Source organism: Prionailurus bengalensis, chromosome A3, assembly GCF_016509475.1.
Source record: "Prionailurus bengalensis isolate Pbe53 chromosome A3, Fcat_Pben_1.1_paternal_pri, whole genome shotgun sequence".
Lineage (NCBI taxonomy): Eukaryota > Metazoa > Chordata > Mammalia > Carnivora > Felidae > Prionailurus > Prionailurus bengalensis.
In genome coordinates, this window is record NC_057354.1 from 104,496,621 (window position 1) to 104,515,220 (window position 18,600).

The following is an 18,600-nucleotide window of genomic DNA, read 5'->3' on the forward strand; positions in this document are numbered from 1 at the left end:
ACGGCGGTGGTGAAGGGGGTGAGAAGCAGAGGCAATCAAGGTAGATTCTGGAGACAGAGCTGATGGGTTGGATTTGGGCGAAGAAGGCAAGAGAGGGCTCCAGGTGACCCCTGGGTTTTTGTCCCGAGTCTCCAGACGGGTGGAGGCCCATTGCAGGGGTGGGGGATGCTTGCAGGAGCAGCCAGAGAGAAGGGAATGGATTCGCTAAGACAAGGACACAGAGATTGAATGAAGAAGGGCACTAAGCCATCCTGAGGGCACAGGGCAAAGTGTCCTTCTCAGAGAGCAGTGTCCACTGCTATCATCGTGCCCTGTGGGCACCCTGGCCTCCAGTCCACCTCGGTGGACAGGACCCAAAGAATTCCATTTGTTCTGAGAAGACCGAAGACAGCAGTGGTAAGGAAATGAGAAAAAGGGGAGGACACCTAACAAAAACTCTAAATCTGCGCGCACCTTGTGTTGTCTGGGGAAGCTTCCTCTTCTCCTTTCTCACTTATCTGGAGGAGGAAAAAAGGACAGCTACATCAGGGGCATGAGGTCACGACCACAACTTGTCCAGTGACGGCTGGCAGCAGCCTCTGGAGGCCACAACCAGAGCTTCCTGGGGGCTGGGAACTGCGGTCAGGACAGGCCGACAGGGTTCCAGAAGGGGGCTTCTTAACTTCCCAACGATGACTAGCAAGAAGTAGAATCCCACCACGGCAGGGAAAGCTGGCGGGCTGGAGCTGGAACGCAGATCGATTTCACCTCAATCCACCAACAGAGCCACTACCTAGAAGACTGCCGGGAAGGGCTCTGGACCACATCTTTTTTTTGGGGGGGGGGGAGGGGGGGTGGGTACAGTCACCACCACTTATCGAGCTCCTGCTACATGCCAGCCATGGCATGGAGCTCCTCATAGGCATCATCAATTTGAATCTGAACCCAGCCTATGAATGGGCATTAGCAGGACCATCTTCACAGGAGAGAAAACCAAGGTCACCCATCATGAACTTCGATGTAGAAGGAGCATGCGTGAACTGTGACCGAGAGGTCCCAGAGACAGAAGGTAAACCCCACGTCATTCTGACTGTCTCCGTGCCACGACGGACCAGGCAGGCTTGTCATGCAGGCCAGGAAGCCTGCCAGTGCCACGGCTGTGATTGGGCCAGGCCCTTCCAGTACTCCAACAGCGGTTCTCCTAAAGAACCTTCGAGTGCATTTAGAGTCTTTTCGTTCCAAGAGCAAATGAGGCACTGCAGGTGTTTTCTCAGACAACGGTGACCCCAGAAAGGATAATGCTATGCGGACTGCATTAGGTTCTCCCCAGAATTCATGTGCCGAAGCCTTAATCCTCAATGTGATGGTAGAAGGATATGGGGTCAAGTTTAAATGAGGTCATGACAGTGGGGCCTTCATGATGGGATTAATGCCCTTATAAGAGATACCAGAGAGTGTTCTCTCTCTCTCTTGTTCTCTCTCGTTCTCTCTCTCTCTCTCTCTCTCTCTCTCCCTCCCTCCCTCCCTCTCTCGATCTCTCTGCCCAGTTCCAATGTGAAGACAGCAAGAAGGCAGCCATCTATAGGGAGAGAGTCCTCACCAGGAATTGAATCAGCTGGACCTTGATCTTGCCAGCCTCCAGAACTGTGAGAAAATAAATTTCCGTGGTTTAAGCCACACGATCTATATATTTTATGAAGGCAGCCCAAGCAAACTAAGACAGATAGTGGGCTGGTTCAAATAAGGAAGAAGGGGAACAGTCGTGGGGAAGAAGAAAAGGCAGCATGTCACATTTCTTTGGGCCCTAGAATCCTTCCAGATTGCATCAGTGCGTCTGGTACAAGACCTTGGGCCGGCTCCCAAGCTAAAGCAGGGATTCAAAGCCCTGAGTAAAGGAAGTCTTTCCCTGGCGCCTCTCACTTTCCCACCTCCCTCGCTGTGAGTCGCTCTCAGAACCAGCCTTGACCCTGCCAACACTTGGCTGTGCTAGTCCAACTATGTTTGTCCAAAGCGCTCAGGGACACCCACAGCCTTTAGATAGCACAGACATGGAGGGAGAGAGAAAAGGGGCCCAGGCCTGGGGGCACAGATGACTTAGATGAACTGACACTGACACGTCCTTGACATCAAGTTGACAGCCAGCTCATGGGAAGGTGTAAAAGGAAAGCAGGCAGAGGCCAGCAGCTGCCCTTGGGCTGGCCGCGAGATCTGGGGATGCCCTGACCAGCCCAGGGCTCACAGGAATTGTATTCCCAGCACATCACCTCTCCCTCCACTGCCCACAGGAAAGACAGCCTTGGCCCTTCTGTGCTAGGCTCAGGGGCACAGTCTACATGTTCCTCTAGCTGTCTGGGAGATCCAAGCACAAGAAAAACAAGTCCATTGCAATGACTGATGTGTGGGAAGGCAAACAGGGTTAACGGTAACTTTTGTTAAATTTTTAATGTTTCGTTTTTATTGTGGTACAATGCATTTAAGATAAAGTTTGCATTTTAGCCATTTTTAAGCATACAGTTCAGCGGTATTAATTAGATTCACACTGTTGTGCAACCATTGCCACTATCTACCTCCATAACTTTTCATCACCCCAAACAAAAACTCTGTGCCAATGAACTCCCCATTTTCCTGTTCCTCTGGCCTCTGGTAGCCCATGATCTACTTTCTGTCTCTGTGAATTTGCCTACTCAAGAATCTTCATGTGAGGGGCGCCTGGGTGGCTCAGTCGGTTAAGCATCCAACTTCGGCTCAGGTCACGATCTCGCGGTCCGTGAGTTCAAGCCCCGCGTCGGGCTCTGTGCTGACTGCTCAGAGCCTGGAGCCTGTTTCAGATTCTGTGTCTCCCTCTCTCTCTGCCCCTCCCCCGTTCATGCTCTGTCTCTCTCTGTCTCAAAAATAAATAAACATTAAGAAAAAATTAAAAAAAAAAAAAAGAATCTTCATGTGAGTGGAACCATCCAATATTTGTCCAGTTGTGTCTGGCTCCACGTAGCGTCATGTTTTCAAAGTTCATCCAGGTTGTAACATGGACCAGAAGTTCATCCCTTTTTATGGCTGAATAATATGCCGTCGTGTGCATGGGCCACATTTTGTCTATCCATCCATGTGATGACAGACACTTGGTTTGTTTCCACCCTTTTAGCTGCTGTGAATAATGTTGTGATGACCTCCGGCATACAGGTATCTGGTGGAGTCCCTGCTTTCGATTCTTTCGGGTGTATACCTAGGAATGGGTTTCCTGAGTCATGTGATAATTCTATACGTAACCCTTCCGGTAACCGTTTTGATTCTATGTATTCTGTATTCGTTTCATTCTCATGTCCTGATAATATATAACAAGAACGTAGGGGATGAGCTTCTTCAAGAAGTTTGCCCTCTAGTGGTGCTAAGAGACCTACAGCAATTAGACACACAGATAAATGGGTAAGTTCAAAGCGGGCACATGCTGTGATAGAAAACCGTAAGGTACAAAGGTATGAAGACAGATGACCACAAGTAGAGGGAATTTAAACTGCAGGCTTGAAGGGAGCTTCCCTGCGCGGAGGACACGTGGGCTGGGGCTTGAAGAAGGAGCAGGTGTCAGGCAGGTGAAGGAGGGGAAAAAAAATCTATTCTATGTGGTAGCAAGAGTGGTCCAAAGGTGGGTGACAGGAACAAAAGAATGTCAGGTCTCCTAGGGAGGAGGACAAAGTGATACAGCAGGTGTCTGGAGAAGTGAGTAGGGTCAAACCACATAAGGACCCGTGGGCCATATTAAAAACAGGAGGGCTTCTCTAAAGCCTAAGGGGAAGGAGTTTTAAGCAGAGGAGTGGCATGATATGAGAAGCATTTCTAAAGACCTATTTCTTTAAATCTATTCAAATTTTCATCTAGGATACTCAGGAACCAAACTTTTGTGTGTGTTCATTCTATTCATTTGCGAGAGAAAAGAGAGTACGAGCAGGGAGGGGCAGAAAAAGAGGGAGGCAGAACCCCAGGCAGGCTCCACACTGTCAGCACAGAGCCTGATGCGGGGCTCAAACCCACAGACCAAGAGATCATGACCTGAGCCGAAATCAAGAGCCGGACGCTTAACCAATTGAGCCACCCAGGCACCCCAGGAGTAAAACTTTCTTAAAAGCCTTTTGTTTTGGAAAATTCTAACCAAAATACAAGAGTATAATGAACTCAACAATGACCAGCTTGTGGTCCATTTTGCTGCGTCTTTTCCCCGATCCACTTTCCCATGCTACACCCCAGGTCATCCTGAAGTTTACATCCTGTCATTCCATCCCTAAATATATCCCATACACCTGTAAAAGGGACTCCTTCTGAAAATGTAACCCTAAAACCATTACCCCACCTAAAAATACAATAATAATAATTCTTTAATATCACCAAATATCCAAAGTTCAAATTTCCCCCACTGACACATAGTTTTGTTTTTCGAGTTTGTTTTTTTTTTTTTTAGTTTGTTTGAACCAGAATCCAGAAAACGTCCCCACGTTGCAAGTGGTTGAAATGTTTCTTAAACCGCAGGCTGCCTCTCCCTTAGTTATTCAAACATCCCCTGTGCAATTCTATGCACTAGGATCCGTGCAAGACCCTAAAGTTGCCAAGGAGAGGGCTCCCCACCTAGAATGCTGGAATCGATGGTGATTTCTGCATGGTCACCCCTCACCACAGGCTTGCTGAAAAGAAGGCCAGTAGGGAGAAATACGGTAAAAACACAAAGTGAGGATCTTGAGTCTAGACCAGGGTCCCCTAGTATTTCTGAGAGGGCAATTCATCCGTTGTATCTCAGCTGGATTTCTTCCTTCTGGAAGAAACAGCCAACCCATCCAGGAGGGAAGAAACCCTGCCTGGCTGAAATCACAGGGAAGCCATTCTCCCCCAAAGGGCCTAATGGTGGGTGCCTTCACCACAGATGGCACTCACAAATTTCTTTGTTTTTAATTCCTACCCATTTTTAGGGGCATCGGGCTAGCTCAGTCAAAGAACATGCGACTCTTGATCTTGGAGTTGTGAGTTCAAGTCCCATGTTGGGTGTAGCGATTACTTTAAAACATACAAATCTAAAAAACGAAAAATACAAATAACACAGTTCCTACCCATTTTTTAAATGTCTACACTGCAAAACAAAAATAACTGCCATTTTGGACTCACCAACGATTGACTTGGCTTCCTCTCTGTTCATTCTCTCTTCGTGTTCTAGTTATTTCTCCCCTTTGGGGACATCAGGACTGAATTTTTGGATGCAGGGACCTATTTTGAGGAGCAGTGGTGTCCAGGGAGGGAAAGAAGAGCATATACATATGCCACACAGATGACCCTCCGCTGGGGACTTCGGGGTACCATGAGGAGCCACAACCCTCACACTTCATGCATTATTCTGTTCACCTTGGTGACCTGGGGACGTGCAAAGCAAGCCCACAGTGCAATGCCATTTTATCGCCCATTTGACCAGCAAAAATGGAGAAGTCTAAGAATTCCAAGTGTTGTAGTATATTCACACAAAGGAATAGGAAAAATGGATGAACTTCCATCTGTATATCATTCTCAAAATGGCCAAACTATAGAGACAGAGAATAGATTAGTAGTAGCCAAAGGACAGGGAGGGGGTGGAGACTGGGTGCAACCACAAACGGGTAGCACTATACGTTTCTTTGTGGTCATGAAACAGTTCTAGATCTTGATTGGGGTGGAGGTGGTTGCATGAATCCACATATGGGACCAAACTGCATAGAACTATACACACACACACACACACACACACACACACACACACGGGGTACATAAAAGCTAGTGAAATCTGAATAAGGTCTGTAGTCTAATACTATACTAGTAGAGTACTGTAGCAGGGTTGATTTCCTGGTTTTACATTGTCCTAAAAGCTAAAGAAGATGTCACCACCGAGGGAAACTGGGTGAAGAGTTCATTTAACTCTCTTCTATTTTTGTAACTTCCTGTGAGCATTATTATTTCAAAATACAAAGATTTAAAAAAAAACACAAATATGAATGCAGTGGCATGGTATAATACGGATCGATCTTAGTGATAATATTTAAGTGAAGAATCACGAATGATTATGAAAATTTAGCTTTATAACGGGTGAAAATGATTGACACGGTGCAATAAAACTAAACAAACAAACAAACACGAAAGAAAAAACAAATACAAGGTTGAATATAATGGGTAGAGAGGAATCAGGGCGATGGGTCGTAAGGCGTACCACGTCGCGTCTATTCCAGTGAATAGACTGATACCTTTAGGGTTCCACTTAGTACCCCTTGCTGTTCAAAACTAGGTTATCAGCTCACCAAGGGTGGGGTGCCCAGAGCCTCTCACCTTTACTCCTGTGGCCATGTCCGCCATGGAGAGGACTTCTCCTATGGCCAGGCTCCGACTGACACAATTCTTTGTGTTCTCTGCCTGAAAACATGACAGACCCAACGTCAAGGTTTCCTTATGGTTTGAAATTAAGTGAATTAACATGTTAATTGAGTTTAGTATTTTTTATAATAAACGTTATGTTACTTTCATAATAAAAATTCAACATAATGAAAGCAAATTTTTAATTAAGAATACTTCCCATGACCCTACTGAAATAAATGTGTTCATGCAATGTCTTAATGTGGCCGTCTGGTCTCTGACACATCAGAGGAGAGTAGACTGCACCCGCTTGGAGGCCAGGCTCCTGGCAGACTGCCCTCGGGCCTCTTGCTGCCTTAACCAAGTTTGTCCCTCGCGGCTCCCAGGAGCCTGACACCCCCCATGCTTCTGCCTAGCAATGCGGGGCGCCATGGCCTCTTGGAGCCAAGGGACGTTCCCACCAACAGGGGACGCCTGGCTCGGATCCCCGCGACAACCTTGATCTGAAGACAGAGGATCCGGAAGGTTTGGGAACACTGTGGACACAGAGAAAGCAATATTCTTCACTTTCCTTTCTAGATCTTCTCAGGGCTTTGATAAATAAAACGCAATGAGGTCCCGGTCCCCCTTCACTGCCCTCCTCTCTCTCGCTGTACACAACAGCCACAAATCCCAAAGTTCCATGAACACACTTCACCAGCGAGATAGGAGACAGGGCAGAACCCCTGTCACTGTTTTATTTTTAAAATTCACGGGGCACCTGGGTGGCTCAGTGGGTTCAGCGCCGGACTCTTGGTTTCTGCTCAGATCATGAACTCGAGGTTTGTAATGAGTTCGAGCCCCGCATGGGGCTCTGTGCTGACAGCCCAGGGCTCGCTTGGGATTCTGTCTCCCTCTCTCTCTCTCTCTGCCCCTCCCTTGCTTGCTCTCTCTCTCTCTCTCAAAATAAGTAAAAATAAACTCTAAAAAAATTCAGAAGCAGGCAGCATTTCCTTAGACGGTGGTGGGCCCCTGGGTGTGCAAATCGCAATTATCCATTGTTGGAATTCATGCTAGCCTTCCTTAATTCTCCAGTCTCTCCTGAGACCCAACCAACAGCGCTGGAGCTTGTTGCTTATTGTGTACATGTGTGTATGCACGTGTGGTGTGTGCGCCTGTGTGGACATGTGCCTGAAAACTGCCCCACCAGCAACAGGATGGTAACCAACCTTCCCAGGGTGACTCTCAGTTTCCACAACGGCTTACGCTTTTTCCCCAGAATACACTAGGTTTTCCCCTCTTGTAGCTTTCTGCAATGTTTCTCTCGAGCATTATTAATTTTATCAAACAGCAAAACTGTCAAGATTTATGACTCTCACACTGGCTCCAACCCAATGCATCTTGTATTGATTAGGTCTTAAAATATCTCCAGGCTCGAGCATGAACCATTGCACGGCTCCAGCTTCAGCTCACACTGGAGAGTTAGTTACCAGCAAATAAGAAATTAAAAAAAAAAAAAAATTGTGGCAGGGATTTGCGGACTTTCTCTAAGGGCCCATGTGTCCTCCGTTCTGTGGATCTTCACAACTCTCCGTCAAGAGGCTAAGAAGGACAGGAAGTACAGAGCTCATGTCTCAGAGAGAAAAGCCCAGGCTCAGGAGATCAAAAGACTCGTCCAACCAGGGTCACCTAGTAAGTGAGAAAGCAAGGGCCAGAGACAAGATCTTCAGATTCCCCATGTGAACATCTGGTGCCCACCCCTCACTATTAAGCTTACAGAAGCCCCAGGACCCGGGTGGCCCAGACTTTACTGCCAGCGCACCCCTATTCTATAGCACGAGCATTATCCCCAGAGAGCACCTCACATGCCCAGGTGATCTTTCTGAGAGTCACCCCACCCTACATCGTTACCACAAACCCTTCCTCACATTAACCCGCCTGCTCTATTTTAGCCAAACCTAAACCATCAGGAGTAAGTAAATCCCTCAGAATCTCCGACTCTTCACAGTTTTCTTCATAGTTCATTCCCTCCATTTATACTGTCGATGCAAGAGCATGCCTTTGTCATTAGCGCTGTCCAAGTGGTCATCTGTACTCACGAGTTCGAAATCAATTCAATCACGTTTGCTAAAGAATCAACCCCAAACTCAGCCATCTTAGTGCATTCTGAATTCTTTATGATGATTGTTTTCCTTCCCCGGTCTCTGCACGAGTCAGCAATCTTTGTTATTAGATCTGATGGGCAATGCCAATAGCAGTTTGCCATTAATCCTGTGATGGTGATTTAAGCATTCATTTGGATTGGTCTATTTTAAGACGTCAGGAAAAGCTCCAGAACTAAGACTAGGCTTAATTTGATGGACTGCCTCACTGGCATATATTTTAAACATCTTTTCCACACATAAACTCTTTCTTTTCTTCCATTCTTTCATTTCTGATTCATTTATTATTCTCAATTAAAGAATGTCTAATATAGACAAGGCCCCCCTCTCATCCGACTGACAACATAATGTTGTCTGTACTGATAATAATCAATAAATAATCAACATGTGGGGCACCCAGGTGGCTCTGTCGGTTAAGCATCCAACTCTTGATCTTGACTCAGGTCATGATCTCACGGTTTGTGGGTTCAAGCCCCATGTTGGGCTCTGCGCTGACAGTGTGGAGCCTATTTACGTTTCTGCGTAATAGATGGTCTCAAATGGAAGGAAGGTAGTTTCCCCTAAAATGGTCCCCATTTCTTTGTAGAGCACTTGATGTATCAGACCTTTGTGATGCAATATTCTGTTGTAAATCAAGTTCCACAAAAATGTACATTTTTGGTTTTAGAAGTCCAGACAGTCTCCAAAGACATATTTTCTTCTTCAACTAAAATCAGCTTGATTCAGCACTGCTTGAGCTGTCTTTTCTCTGATATTAAAAGACCCTCACCACCCCCTTTATAACACATCTGCAACCCCAGTTAGGTGCCCAGACAAGGGTACTGGACAGAAAGAGGTTCCTGACATCAGTTTTCTATTATCAGTGCCCAAACTGGTATATTTGCTGCTTCTACCTTCTGGTTTCAATTTTCCATTTTAGTTATGTCTTCTCAGTCTTGTTGAATACATGTCCTTTGTTATAATTAGCCTTGAATTGTTTTAGAAAGAGAAAGAGCTAGAGTAAAATACACAAACAAAATAAATAAATGGGCTTCAGGGATTCAGTCATCCGGGGCCTGCTCTCAATGCGACTCTTGCCTACTGGGCTAACCGGTCCTCGGCCCTCCCTTGAAAAGAGATCCCAAGTCTGGCCACTTCTTAACATCTCCCATCACCATCTTGTGCCTGGACTGTCGTAAAAGCCCCTCAGCTGGCCTCCTTGCTTCTACTCTGCTCCAAACTTCAGACATTATGATATTTTTTTATTATTAAGGTAAAATTTACATATAGTGAAATGCCCAGAGCTTGAGCACGTGAGTTCTGGTCAGTTATCTACCTATATAACCATCATGCCAATTAAGATTATAGAATGTTTCCATCTGCCCCAGAAAGAGCCCTCGTGCCCCTTTTCAGAGTCCCTACCCCTACAGGCAACCACTGTTCTCGTGTTATTATCTATTAACCTTGCCTGTTGTTTAATTTACATAAGTTGAATCATACAGGATGTACCTTTTTTGTGTCTGTCTTCTTTCATGCAAATAAGGCATCTGTGTTTGTGTGTCAGTAGTTCTTTTTAGGACTCAGTAGTTTTCCATCTATGAATATGCCACAGTTTGTCCAATCTCCTGTTGATGAACATTTGTGTTCCTTCCAGTTTGGGGTTATTCAAACTGTAAAAGTCTCGCAGAAGTCTTTTTGTAGACATACGTTCCCATTTCTTTTGTCAATTCCCAGGAACGCAATCGCCAGGTTAAAGGGTAGGTTTGTGTTTAGCATCGTAAATAGCTGCCAAACGGTTTTTCAAAAACGGTTATACCATTTTACACTGCTATCAACAACATAGGAGACGTCTGGTTTCGGCACATCCTCATCGGTACTATGCAGCTTTTCCATTTTTAGCTCTTCCGGAGGGAATGAAATGTCATCGCAGTATGGTTTAAATATGCATTTCTCAGATGACTACAGATCCTAAGCGTATCTGTGCACGCTTATTGGCCATTTGTATACTTCCATAAAGTGTCTGTTCAAGTCCTTTGCCCATTTTTTAAATTGGCTTATCTGGGAGAGCCTGGGTGCCTCAGCTGGTTAAGCATCCGACTTCAGCTCAGCTCATGAACTCACAGTTTGTGAGTGCGAGCCCCGGGTCAGGATCTGTGTTGACAATGAGGAGCCTGCTTAGGATTCTCCGTCTTCTTCTCTCTCTGCCCCTCCCCTGCCGTGTCTTGAACTCACAAACCTCAAGATCATGACCTGAGGCAAAGTCAGACACTTAACTGACTAAGCCACCCAGGTGCCCCGAAAACAGCAAACATTTTGAAATTATCAGGTTATATCTCCTTTGTTCCCATAATAAAATCATAAAAACGTCCTTCTATTCTCAGTATTCTCAGGAGTTCCCAACGCTAGAACTGATTCACTAAACAAATATTTATTGAACATCTCATATGTGTCATGTCCTGAACTAGGTCCTGGAAATGTGACCATAAATAAGACCAATCTCTGCTGTTTAAAAATTTACATAGTTGGGGCACCTGCGTGGTTTCCCTGGTTAAGCATCTGACTTCAGCTCAGGTCATGATCTCACGGTTCATGAGTTCGAGCTCCACGCCAGGCTCTGTGTTGACAGCTCAGAGCCTGGAGTCTACTTCAGATTCTGTGTCTCCTTCTCTCTCTGCCCCTCCCCTGCTCATGTGTTCTCTCTCTCTCTCTCTCAAAAATAAATAAACATTAAAAAAATTAAATTGGGTTTTTTGTCCTTTTATCATCGAGCTCTAGGAATTCTTTATGTAACATAGGTACAAATCCTTTGTATCTGGACATAAGTTTTTCAAATATAGCCATTGCAGATATCTTTTCCTAGTTTGTGGATTGCCCGTTTATTCTCTTAACGATGGCTTTAGATGAAAAACAGTCTTCGATTTTGATAAAGACCGATTTATCAGTTTTTTCTTTGACATGTTTAGCATTTGGGGTGGGGGGGGGGTCCTCTCTAAGAAACCTCTGCCCACCCTAGGTCCGAAGGACATTTCTCCTTTGTTCTTTTGCAAACTTTGTAATTTTAGAATTTATGTTTAGGTGTATGATACGTCTCAAATTATTTTTGCGGTGTATGATACGTCTCAAATTATTTTTGCACGCGTACTATGAGATAGGGATCAAGGTAAACTTTTTGCTACATATTTATCTACTTGTTCCAGCACCCTTAAAGAAAAGGCTTTTCTTTTCCCCTTGAATTGCCCTGGCAACATTGTTAAAAAATCCATCGTCATATATGTATGGGCTTATTTCAGGATTCTCCATAATGTCCCATTAATCTACTTGTCTGTCCTTATACCAATACAACATCATCTTGAGTAGCTTTATAATAAGTCTTGAAATATGTAATGAAGGTCCTCCACAGGTGTCCTCTTTCAGGACTGCTTTCATGATTACAGATCTTTCGCATTTCCGTATCTGTTTTCTGAATCAACTGGTAAACTTTGATCAAGGCACTATACTATTTTAAAAATAAGCATCATGCGGTACTGCCCCCGCCTCCCCCTTCCCCTACCTCCCACCCAACATTACGAAAACCCTCCAATGACTCCAGTTACCTTTGCAAGAAAATCCAACCTTCTGACCATGGCCTCCCCATCTGGCTCTTCGTATTCTCTGCCGGCTCCTTGGTCTCTGCTGATTCTCTGGGGGAGCCACACAGTAGGGTAGGGTGCTTGAGGAGAGTGCTGGGCGAATCCTGCGACAAAGGCCGTGGGTAACCATTGTACTTCTGTTCTCCCCAGGGGCCTTGACTACTCCAGGAAAGCCCGATGTCGGGAACGGTGAAAGGTGCCGTGCCCACGGCTCGGTCTAAGGATATTTATCTCCTTTCGCAACAACATCAGTGTAGTATTCTGACAGTTTCGGATTTTCCAGATTCTTGCGTTAAATTTAATGCCTCTTCTCTTCACAGCACATGCTTCCTTCCCAAATTCCTAGCTGCTTTGGAAATTTTGTGTTTGTCATTAATGTTATCACACAGCTTATCAGCATTGACGGCATGTAATGAGGAACGTGTCATACTGATGACCAGCTTAAAAGGCACGAGCTTACTTTCATGTTAACGCAAAGTCTTTTCATAGTTTACGTTAATTTTAGTGTAAAACCGTTTTCTACATGTTTGCAACACGAAAGATCATGTTGCCTGTGAAGAGAGACAGTTTTGCTTCTTTTCCAGTTTACCATGTTTGATTTTTTTTTTTTTACTGTTCCCAATCATTTTATTACTCACCATGTTTGATTTTTATCTGCAGCGTCTACAACCATCTGACATATGAATTTACTTGTTTTAGTATATGTGCTGCCGAAGCGAGCACATGAATTTACTTGTTGATTCCTTTATTGTCTGCCTCCTCCCAGGCTAAAATATAAGCTCCATAAAAACAAGGGATTGTGGTCTGCTCTGTTCACCGCCTCTTGAACAATGCCTGGCTCATAGTAGGTGTTCAATAAATAGTTGTAAAACGAGTGAATCGCCTCACCTGCCACAGAGAAGGGACTTAGCAAATCACAGCAAGTAATCACTATTGTTATTTTAACATGATATTTCACCGTAAGAATAATAATTAAGCCCCAAAATAAGTTTTCATTGTGCCAAATTGTCTACAGTGCAATAAATAAAGAACACTGGGATTCCGGCCGCTCTGGAGTCCCTGGGTGGATCCCAACTCACTCCTGGCATCTTCTCTCACAAGTAATTCCTGTGGCCATCATAGATGACAACTCACTTTAAATGCCAATCTACACAGAGGAACTTCTGTAAACAGGCCACTCTGTCTTGTCATCTCTGCTCAAATCCTCCACAGCATCCCTTGTGGCCAGGGCTGGCCTGGCCAGACTGCTGGCCAAGTGGCCAGGGTCCAAGTCTGTAAAGCTGGAGCTGGGACAGGGCCTCCTGCCAAAGGCAGCACACAAGACTGAGAGCCAGGGGCAGCCTGTCACAGCCCACTAGGAAAAGCCTGGGTTCCAGTACAAACAGAAGCCAGAGGGCCAAGGGCAGAGCTAAGGCTAGAGTGTTAGAGCCAAGAGCTCAAAGCAGGCCAAGAACCAGTACAGGGAAGGGGGTGGGGGGGGGGGCAGGGGTGTGTACTTGGTCATGGTCTGCAGGACCTATCAGGACTGGCACTGGTGTCTATGGGCAGCAGGGCAGGCCTGAGTAGGATGGGCTCGTGTAAAGGGCCTGTGGCAGAGTAAACATCCTCACCTTCACGGCATATTCTCTACTGAGCTCTTTCTCCAAAACACACCTGTGGATTCTGCGTAACTTGCTGGGAAAGGCTACTCCTTTTCTCGGGGGTTAATTAGGAACGCAATCACTCTCCCCATTCCCAAATACCTTCTAAGGTGAGCTGACCTCAGAGTCTTACTCCATTTTAGATATGATCGCCCACCTGGTATTTCTTTAAAAACAAAGACAGGGGCGCCTGGGTGGCTCAGTCTATTGAGCGTCAGACTTCGGCTCAGGTCATGATCTCGCTGTCTGTGAGTTCGAGCCCCGCGTCGGGCTCTGTGCCGACAGCTGGAGCCTGGAGCCTGCTTCGGATTCTGTGCCTCCCTCTCTCTCTGCCCCTCCCCTGCTCACACTCTGTCTCTCTCTGTCTCAGAAATAAACATTTAAAAAAATTTTTTTTTAATAAAAAAAAAAACAAAGACAAAAACCATCTTAAACTGAGACTAAAATTCTGACCGGAATAATAATTATACTATGATAAATACAAATATAAAGCCACTAATCTCCTGCCAGTTCCCCTTCAAACTGATCTGAGAGTGGACTTCCTGAGACGACAGTGGATGGTTTTAGATCACTGGTTCTCAAACTTTATGGTCTCTGGACCCCTTTACATTCTTAAAAATTATTGAGGATTCCAAAGAGCTTTTGTTTATGTAGGTTATGTCTATCAAGATACCATACTAGTAATGCAAACTGAGAGTTTAAAAATTTTTTATTCATTTAAAAATAATAATACTATACCCATTACATGTAACTGACATAATTCTTATGAGAAATCACCATAACTGGGACAGCTGGGTGGCTCAGTCAGCTGAACATCTGATTCTTGACTTCGACCCAGGTCATGATCTCGTGGTTCATGGGATAGAGCCCCCAGTCGAGCTCCACACTGTGAGTGCTTGGGACTCCCTCTCCCTCTCTCTCTGCCCCTCCCCTGCTCGTACTCTCTGTCTCTCTCAAAACAAATAAACTTTTTTTAAAAAACCTTTAAAAAGGGGGCACCTGGGTGGCTCAGTCAGTTAAAGTCCTGACTTTTGGTTTCGGCTCAGGCCATGATGTCACGGTTCATGAGTTCAAGCCCCACATTGGGCTCCATGCTGATGGTGTGGAGTCTGCTTGGGATTCTCTCTCTCTGCCCCTCCCCTGCGCAATCTCTCTTTCTCTCTCTCAATCTCTAAATAAATAAAGTTAAAAAGAAAGAAAGAAAGAAAGAGAGAGAGAGAGAAAACATTAAAAAAATAAAGAACTCCCAAACCAAAAAAGTCAGTAAGAAGAATGACGTTGTTTTATATTTTTACAAATTATTTTAGCATCTGGCTTAACGAAAGACAGCTAAACTCTCATATTTGCTTCTGCGCTCAGTCTGCTGCCATATGTTGTTTTGGTTGAAGGTTATGATGAAAATCTGGTGTCACACACACGTAGTTGGACATCTACTTTTCAGGTAGTACCTGAAAGGGTCTTGGGTACCCCCAGGGGTCCTCAGACCATACTTCCAGAGCCACGGGTTTAAATAATAATGACTCTGCCCTGCCCAACACCCAGGTGGGTCATGGGGGTGAGGACAAGCAGAACTCGGGATGAGAGAGAAGATGTTGGGGTGGGGGAGGCAACGCAGGCATGGAATGGGTACTCCGTTATTCAAATATCTGCCCTCACTCCTCACCCCTGTTAGCCAGGAACAGCTTGATCCCAACTGTCTTCCTCCTGGGGAAGGGAAACATTGGGACAGAGCATTCCTATAAGTCAGCCCTGAAACATGACTGGCAGAGACCAAATGCTGAATGGGAACAATTTGGGGTAGACAGCAGAGTCCTGGGAGAGAAGGATAAGAGAGCGGTACTCAAGCCAGGATACACACTGGACCACTTGGGAAATTTGAATACTGATTGATTGAGTGAAAGCCTGGACGGCAGGAGTTTGGAAAGTTCCCCCAGACAATTCTAATGTGCAGCCAGGGATAAGAACGGCCAGGTTTAAGTGGGCTCAAAAAGCAGACCAGCTGGGTTCAAGTCTGTGTTCCACTCATTACATATACAACTTAGTAGATGCATAACCTCGGGCCAACTACCCGTCTTCAATTTACTCATCTGTAAACTGGAAACACCATTATGGATGTTGTGGATATTAAGTGAGATCATCCGTTTAAAGTTCTTGGTGCTGTGACTGGCATTAAATACGTACTCAGTAAGTCTGAGCTGTCATTATTGGGTATGGTGATTTTGGTGCAGGCCGTCAGCCTCAGTCGAGCCCAGTTTCAGTGTTCCCATAAAGTAGATCTCCCGCCTAGGTCCTCTGTCTCCCCAACTCTGGAAATACAGGGAGTCGGTGGCTTCCCCCACCCAGGATTTCCACAGGGGAAGAAGAGGACAGTTGGCTTAGGGCCACAAATGTGGCATCACCAGAAACAGGCACGTGAGAAGTCAGCGAGGTGCAACGATGTTCGCACTGTGCGTGTGCTCGCACACATGTGCGTATAACTCTGCAGTCAGACTCGGATATTGTTTTTTCCTTTTGAAATCATTAGGACATCTCAAATCTACTGCAGATGGCAGAGGGGAAAACACAGAGTGGAAACATTTTAATGGCTTATTCTTGGCCGGTGGCCTGTCCATAGAGACCTGAAACGAATGAGACTCACTCCTCATTTGTCCTCAAGAACATCATCATTACACATTCCACACAGCATTCTGCCTTGGAGCTCATCGGATCATCCACAAAAGTTAACAGCAACACGAAACGGGGGCCAGGGAAGGATGGAAAGACCTGGAAAGCTCTCTGAACAGGCAGTATAGCCATGACTCAATATTTTTATTAAGAGGCAGAATGAATCATGTAACACTCCTTCTAGAGTTACTGGACGTGGACAGCTCCTCCAGCTGTTTACAGGGCAGAATTTGAGAGCCTTCAAAAATAGATGTGCCGCTGAGTTTCGTGACATCCACCCAAAGAGATGAGCCTGCTGTGCTGATGACCGACTAGTTTAATTTCCTTCAGGTTCATTGGCTTTTGCGAATTCGCGCAGAGAAAAGCGCCAAATGGGCTCAAGTAAGTCACAGAAATGAACCGGAGGGATTGTCTGGGACCAATCCTGTGGCTCCTGGAGGAATAAACCTAATCAACCAGGACAGGGTTGTCCAGGCTGCCCAAGACCACGGAAGGAGCCACTGAAACAGCAAGATAATTGGATCCAGGGATCAACAGCTTCGGCAGGAGCAAGATTACACAGGCTAATCCTTCAGACTCAGTAGGATGAGCGGCAATTAGTAAACTTCATTAAGGGATCAACTGTCACATCCGGTCTTGAATACTGACACTGAGTGAGGCTATAGACATATTGGACTGATTAAGAGGAGACTGACCACGGGTCAAGATTTCACCTTCCATCTAGCCCCATGCCAGATGCACTGGAGACCAGACTCTCACTCATACAGTGGCTGAAATCGAAGAGGGTTGGGGTCTTTTGCTTTTTGTCTTTTTTCTTTGCCGGTTGTATTCACAGCTCTGAACGTATGCTCAACTGAGAGGCAGTTTACTAGCTTAAAACCCACTTTGCCAAACTGCTTGGTATGAAATGATTTTTCAGGCTTTGCAAGCATGCTTCCCTCTGTTACGTGGGCATTTTCTTTCCACATGCTGTCCTTCTAAGTGTGCCCTTGTCACCTCGGAGGTGGCTACAGTACTCCCACAGGGGGTGCCAAAGCTCTACCTTTTGACCAGATGATCCTGGGTCTGTCCTTGCTCAGGACAGCCAACCACAGGGGGTGGCAGGGTGGTGATCTATTCACCTCAGGTCCCCCACTGGCTCTGATCCACATTTCACAGAAACAAGCCTTCGATGGCCTCCAGAATGGGGAAGACCTCCACCCCCTCAGTCCTCAGACTCCCCTCCACAGCTTGCACTGGGCAGGAAAGAGCCAGGCTCACTGCAGGATAGGTTCCTGGAGCTTATTCCTCATTCAAGCCCCTTTCCTAGGGTCTCACCAGGAGTTTTGTTTTGTTTTGTTTTGTTTTGTTTTGTTTTGTTTGTTTTGTTTTGTTTAATGAAAGTGTTAGGTTTAAGGAAGCTATGGAGTTGAATGAATTGGATGGAAATCAATTTTTTTTAAGTTTATTTTTTGAGAGATAGTGCAAGCGGGGGGGAGGGGCAGAGAGAGAGGGAGACCAAGGATCCGAAGTGGGATCTTGCACAGCCAGTAGAGAGCCCCACTTGGGGCTCAAACTCATGAACCATGAGATCACGACCTGAGCCGAAGTCAGATCCTTAACCAACTGAGCCACCCAGGCGCCCCTGGAAATCAGTTTAAGCTCGGCTAAAACATATAGCTCCTAATGTTCACTTCACGAAGGAGTTCTCTAATCACATATTCTTTATTTCCTTCTTTCTTTTTAATGAGGCTAAATTGACTAAAATAATTTCACTGAGTTTAGAATGGCAATGTTTAGACAAACAAGACTCATACATTTTGGACAAGTCTAACTGCTTTAAAAGCCTATCAAATTAGTTCATTGCATTTCTCAGATATTTGAATTTATGCCCCAAATCACATTTCTTTTGCAAACAAATATGTCATTACTTCTGCTGAGTCCCCAATTCCCTTGCCTGTGATCTTCAGAGACGTGAATGTGTGGGCCAAGGGAAGGAGATCAATTAGGTTATGGGGGAGTGGGGCAGGAAAAAAGGGCTGAAAGGGCACCTGGGTGGCTCAGTTGTTTACATGTCTGACTTCTACTCAGGTCATGATTTCATGGATCGTGAATTCATGCCCGCACTGGGATCTGTGCTGACAGCATGGAGCCTGCTTCAGATTTGCTGTCTCCCTCTCTCTCTGCCCCTTCCCACTCCCACTCTCTCTCTCTCTCTCAAAAACAAATTAAAAAACATTA

The 18,600-nt window shown here is 45.5% G+C and overlaps 1 protein-coding gene across 1 annotated transcript in view; it reads right to left on the reverse strand.

Annotated features, from left to right (window-relative positions):
- Positions 1-18,600, reverse strand: part of ACOXL (acyl-CoA oxidase like) — a 53,267-nt gene that overhangs the window by 18,118 nt on the left and 16,549 nt on the right. The window contains exon 5 of the mRNA XM_043553329.1: positions 6,304-6,387. Coding sequence (XP_043409264.1) covers positions 6,304-6,387 — 84 coding nt within the window. The remainder of the gene's footprint in view (positions 1-6,303; positions 6,388-18,600) is intronic.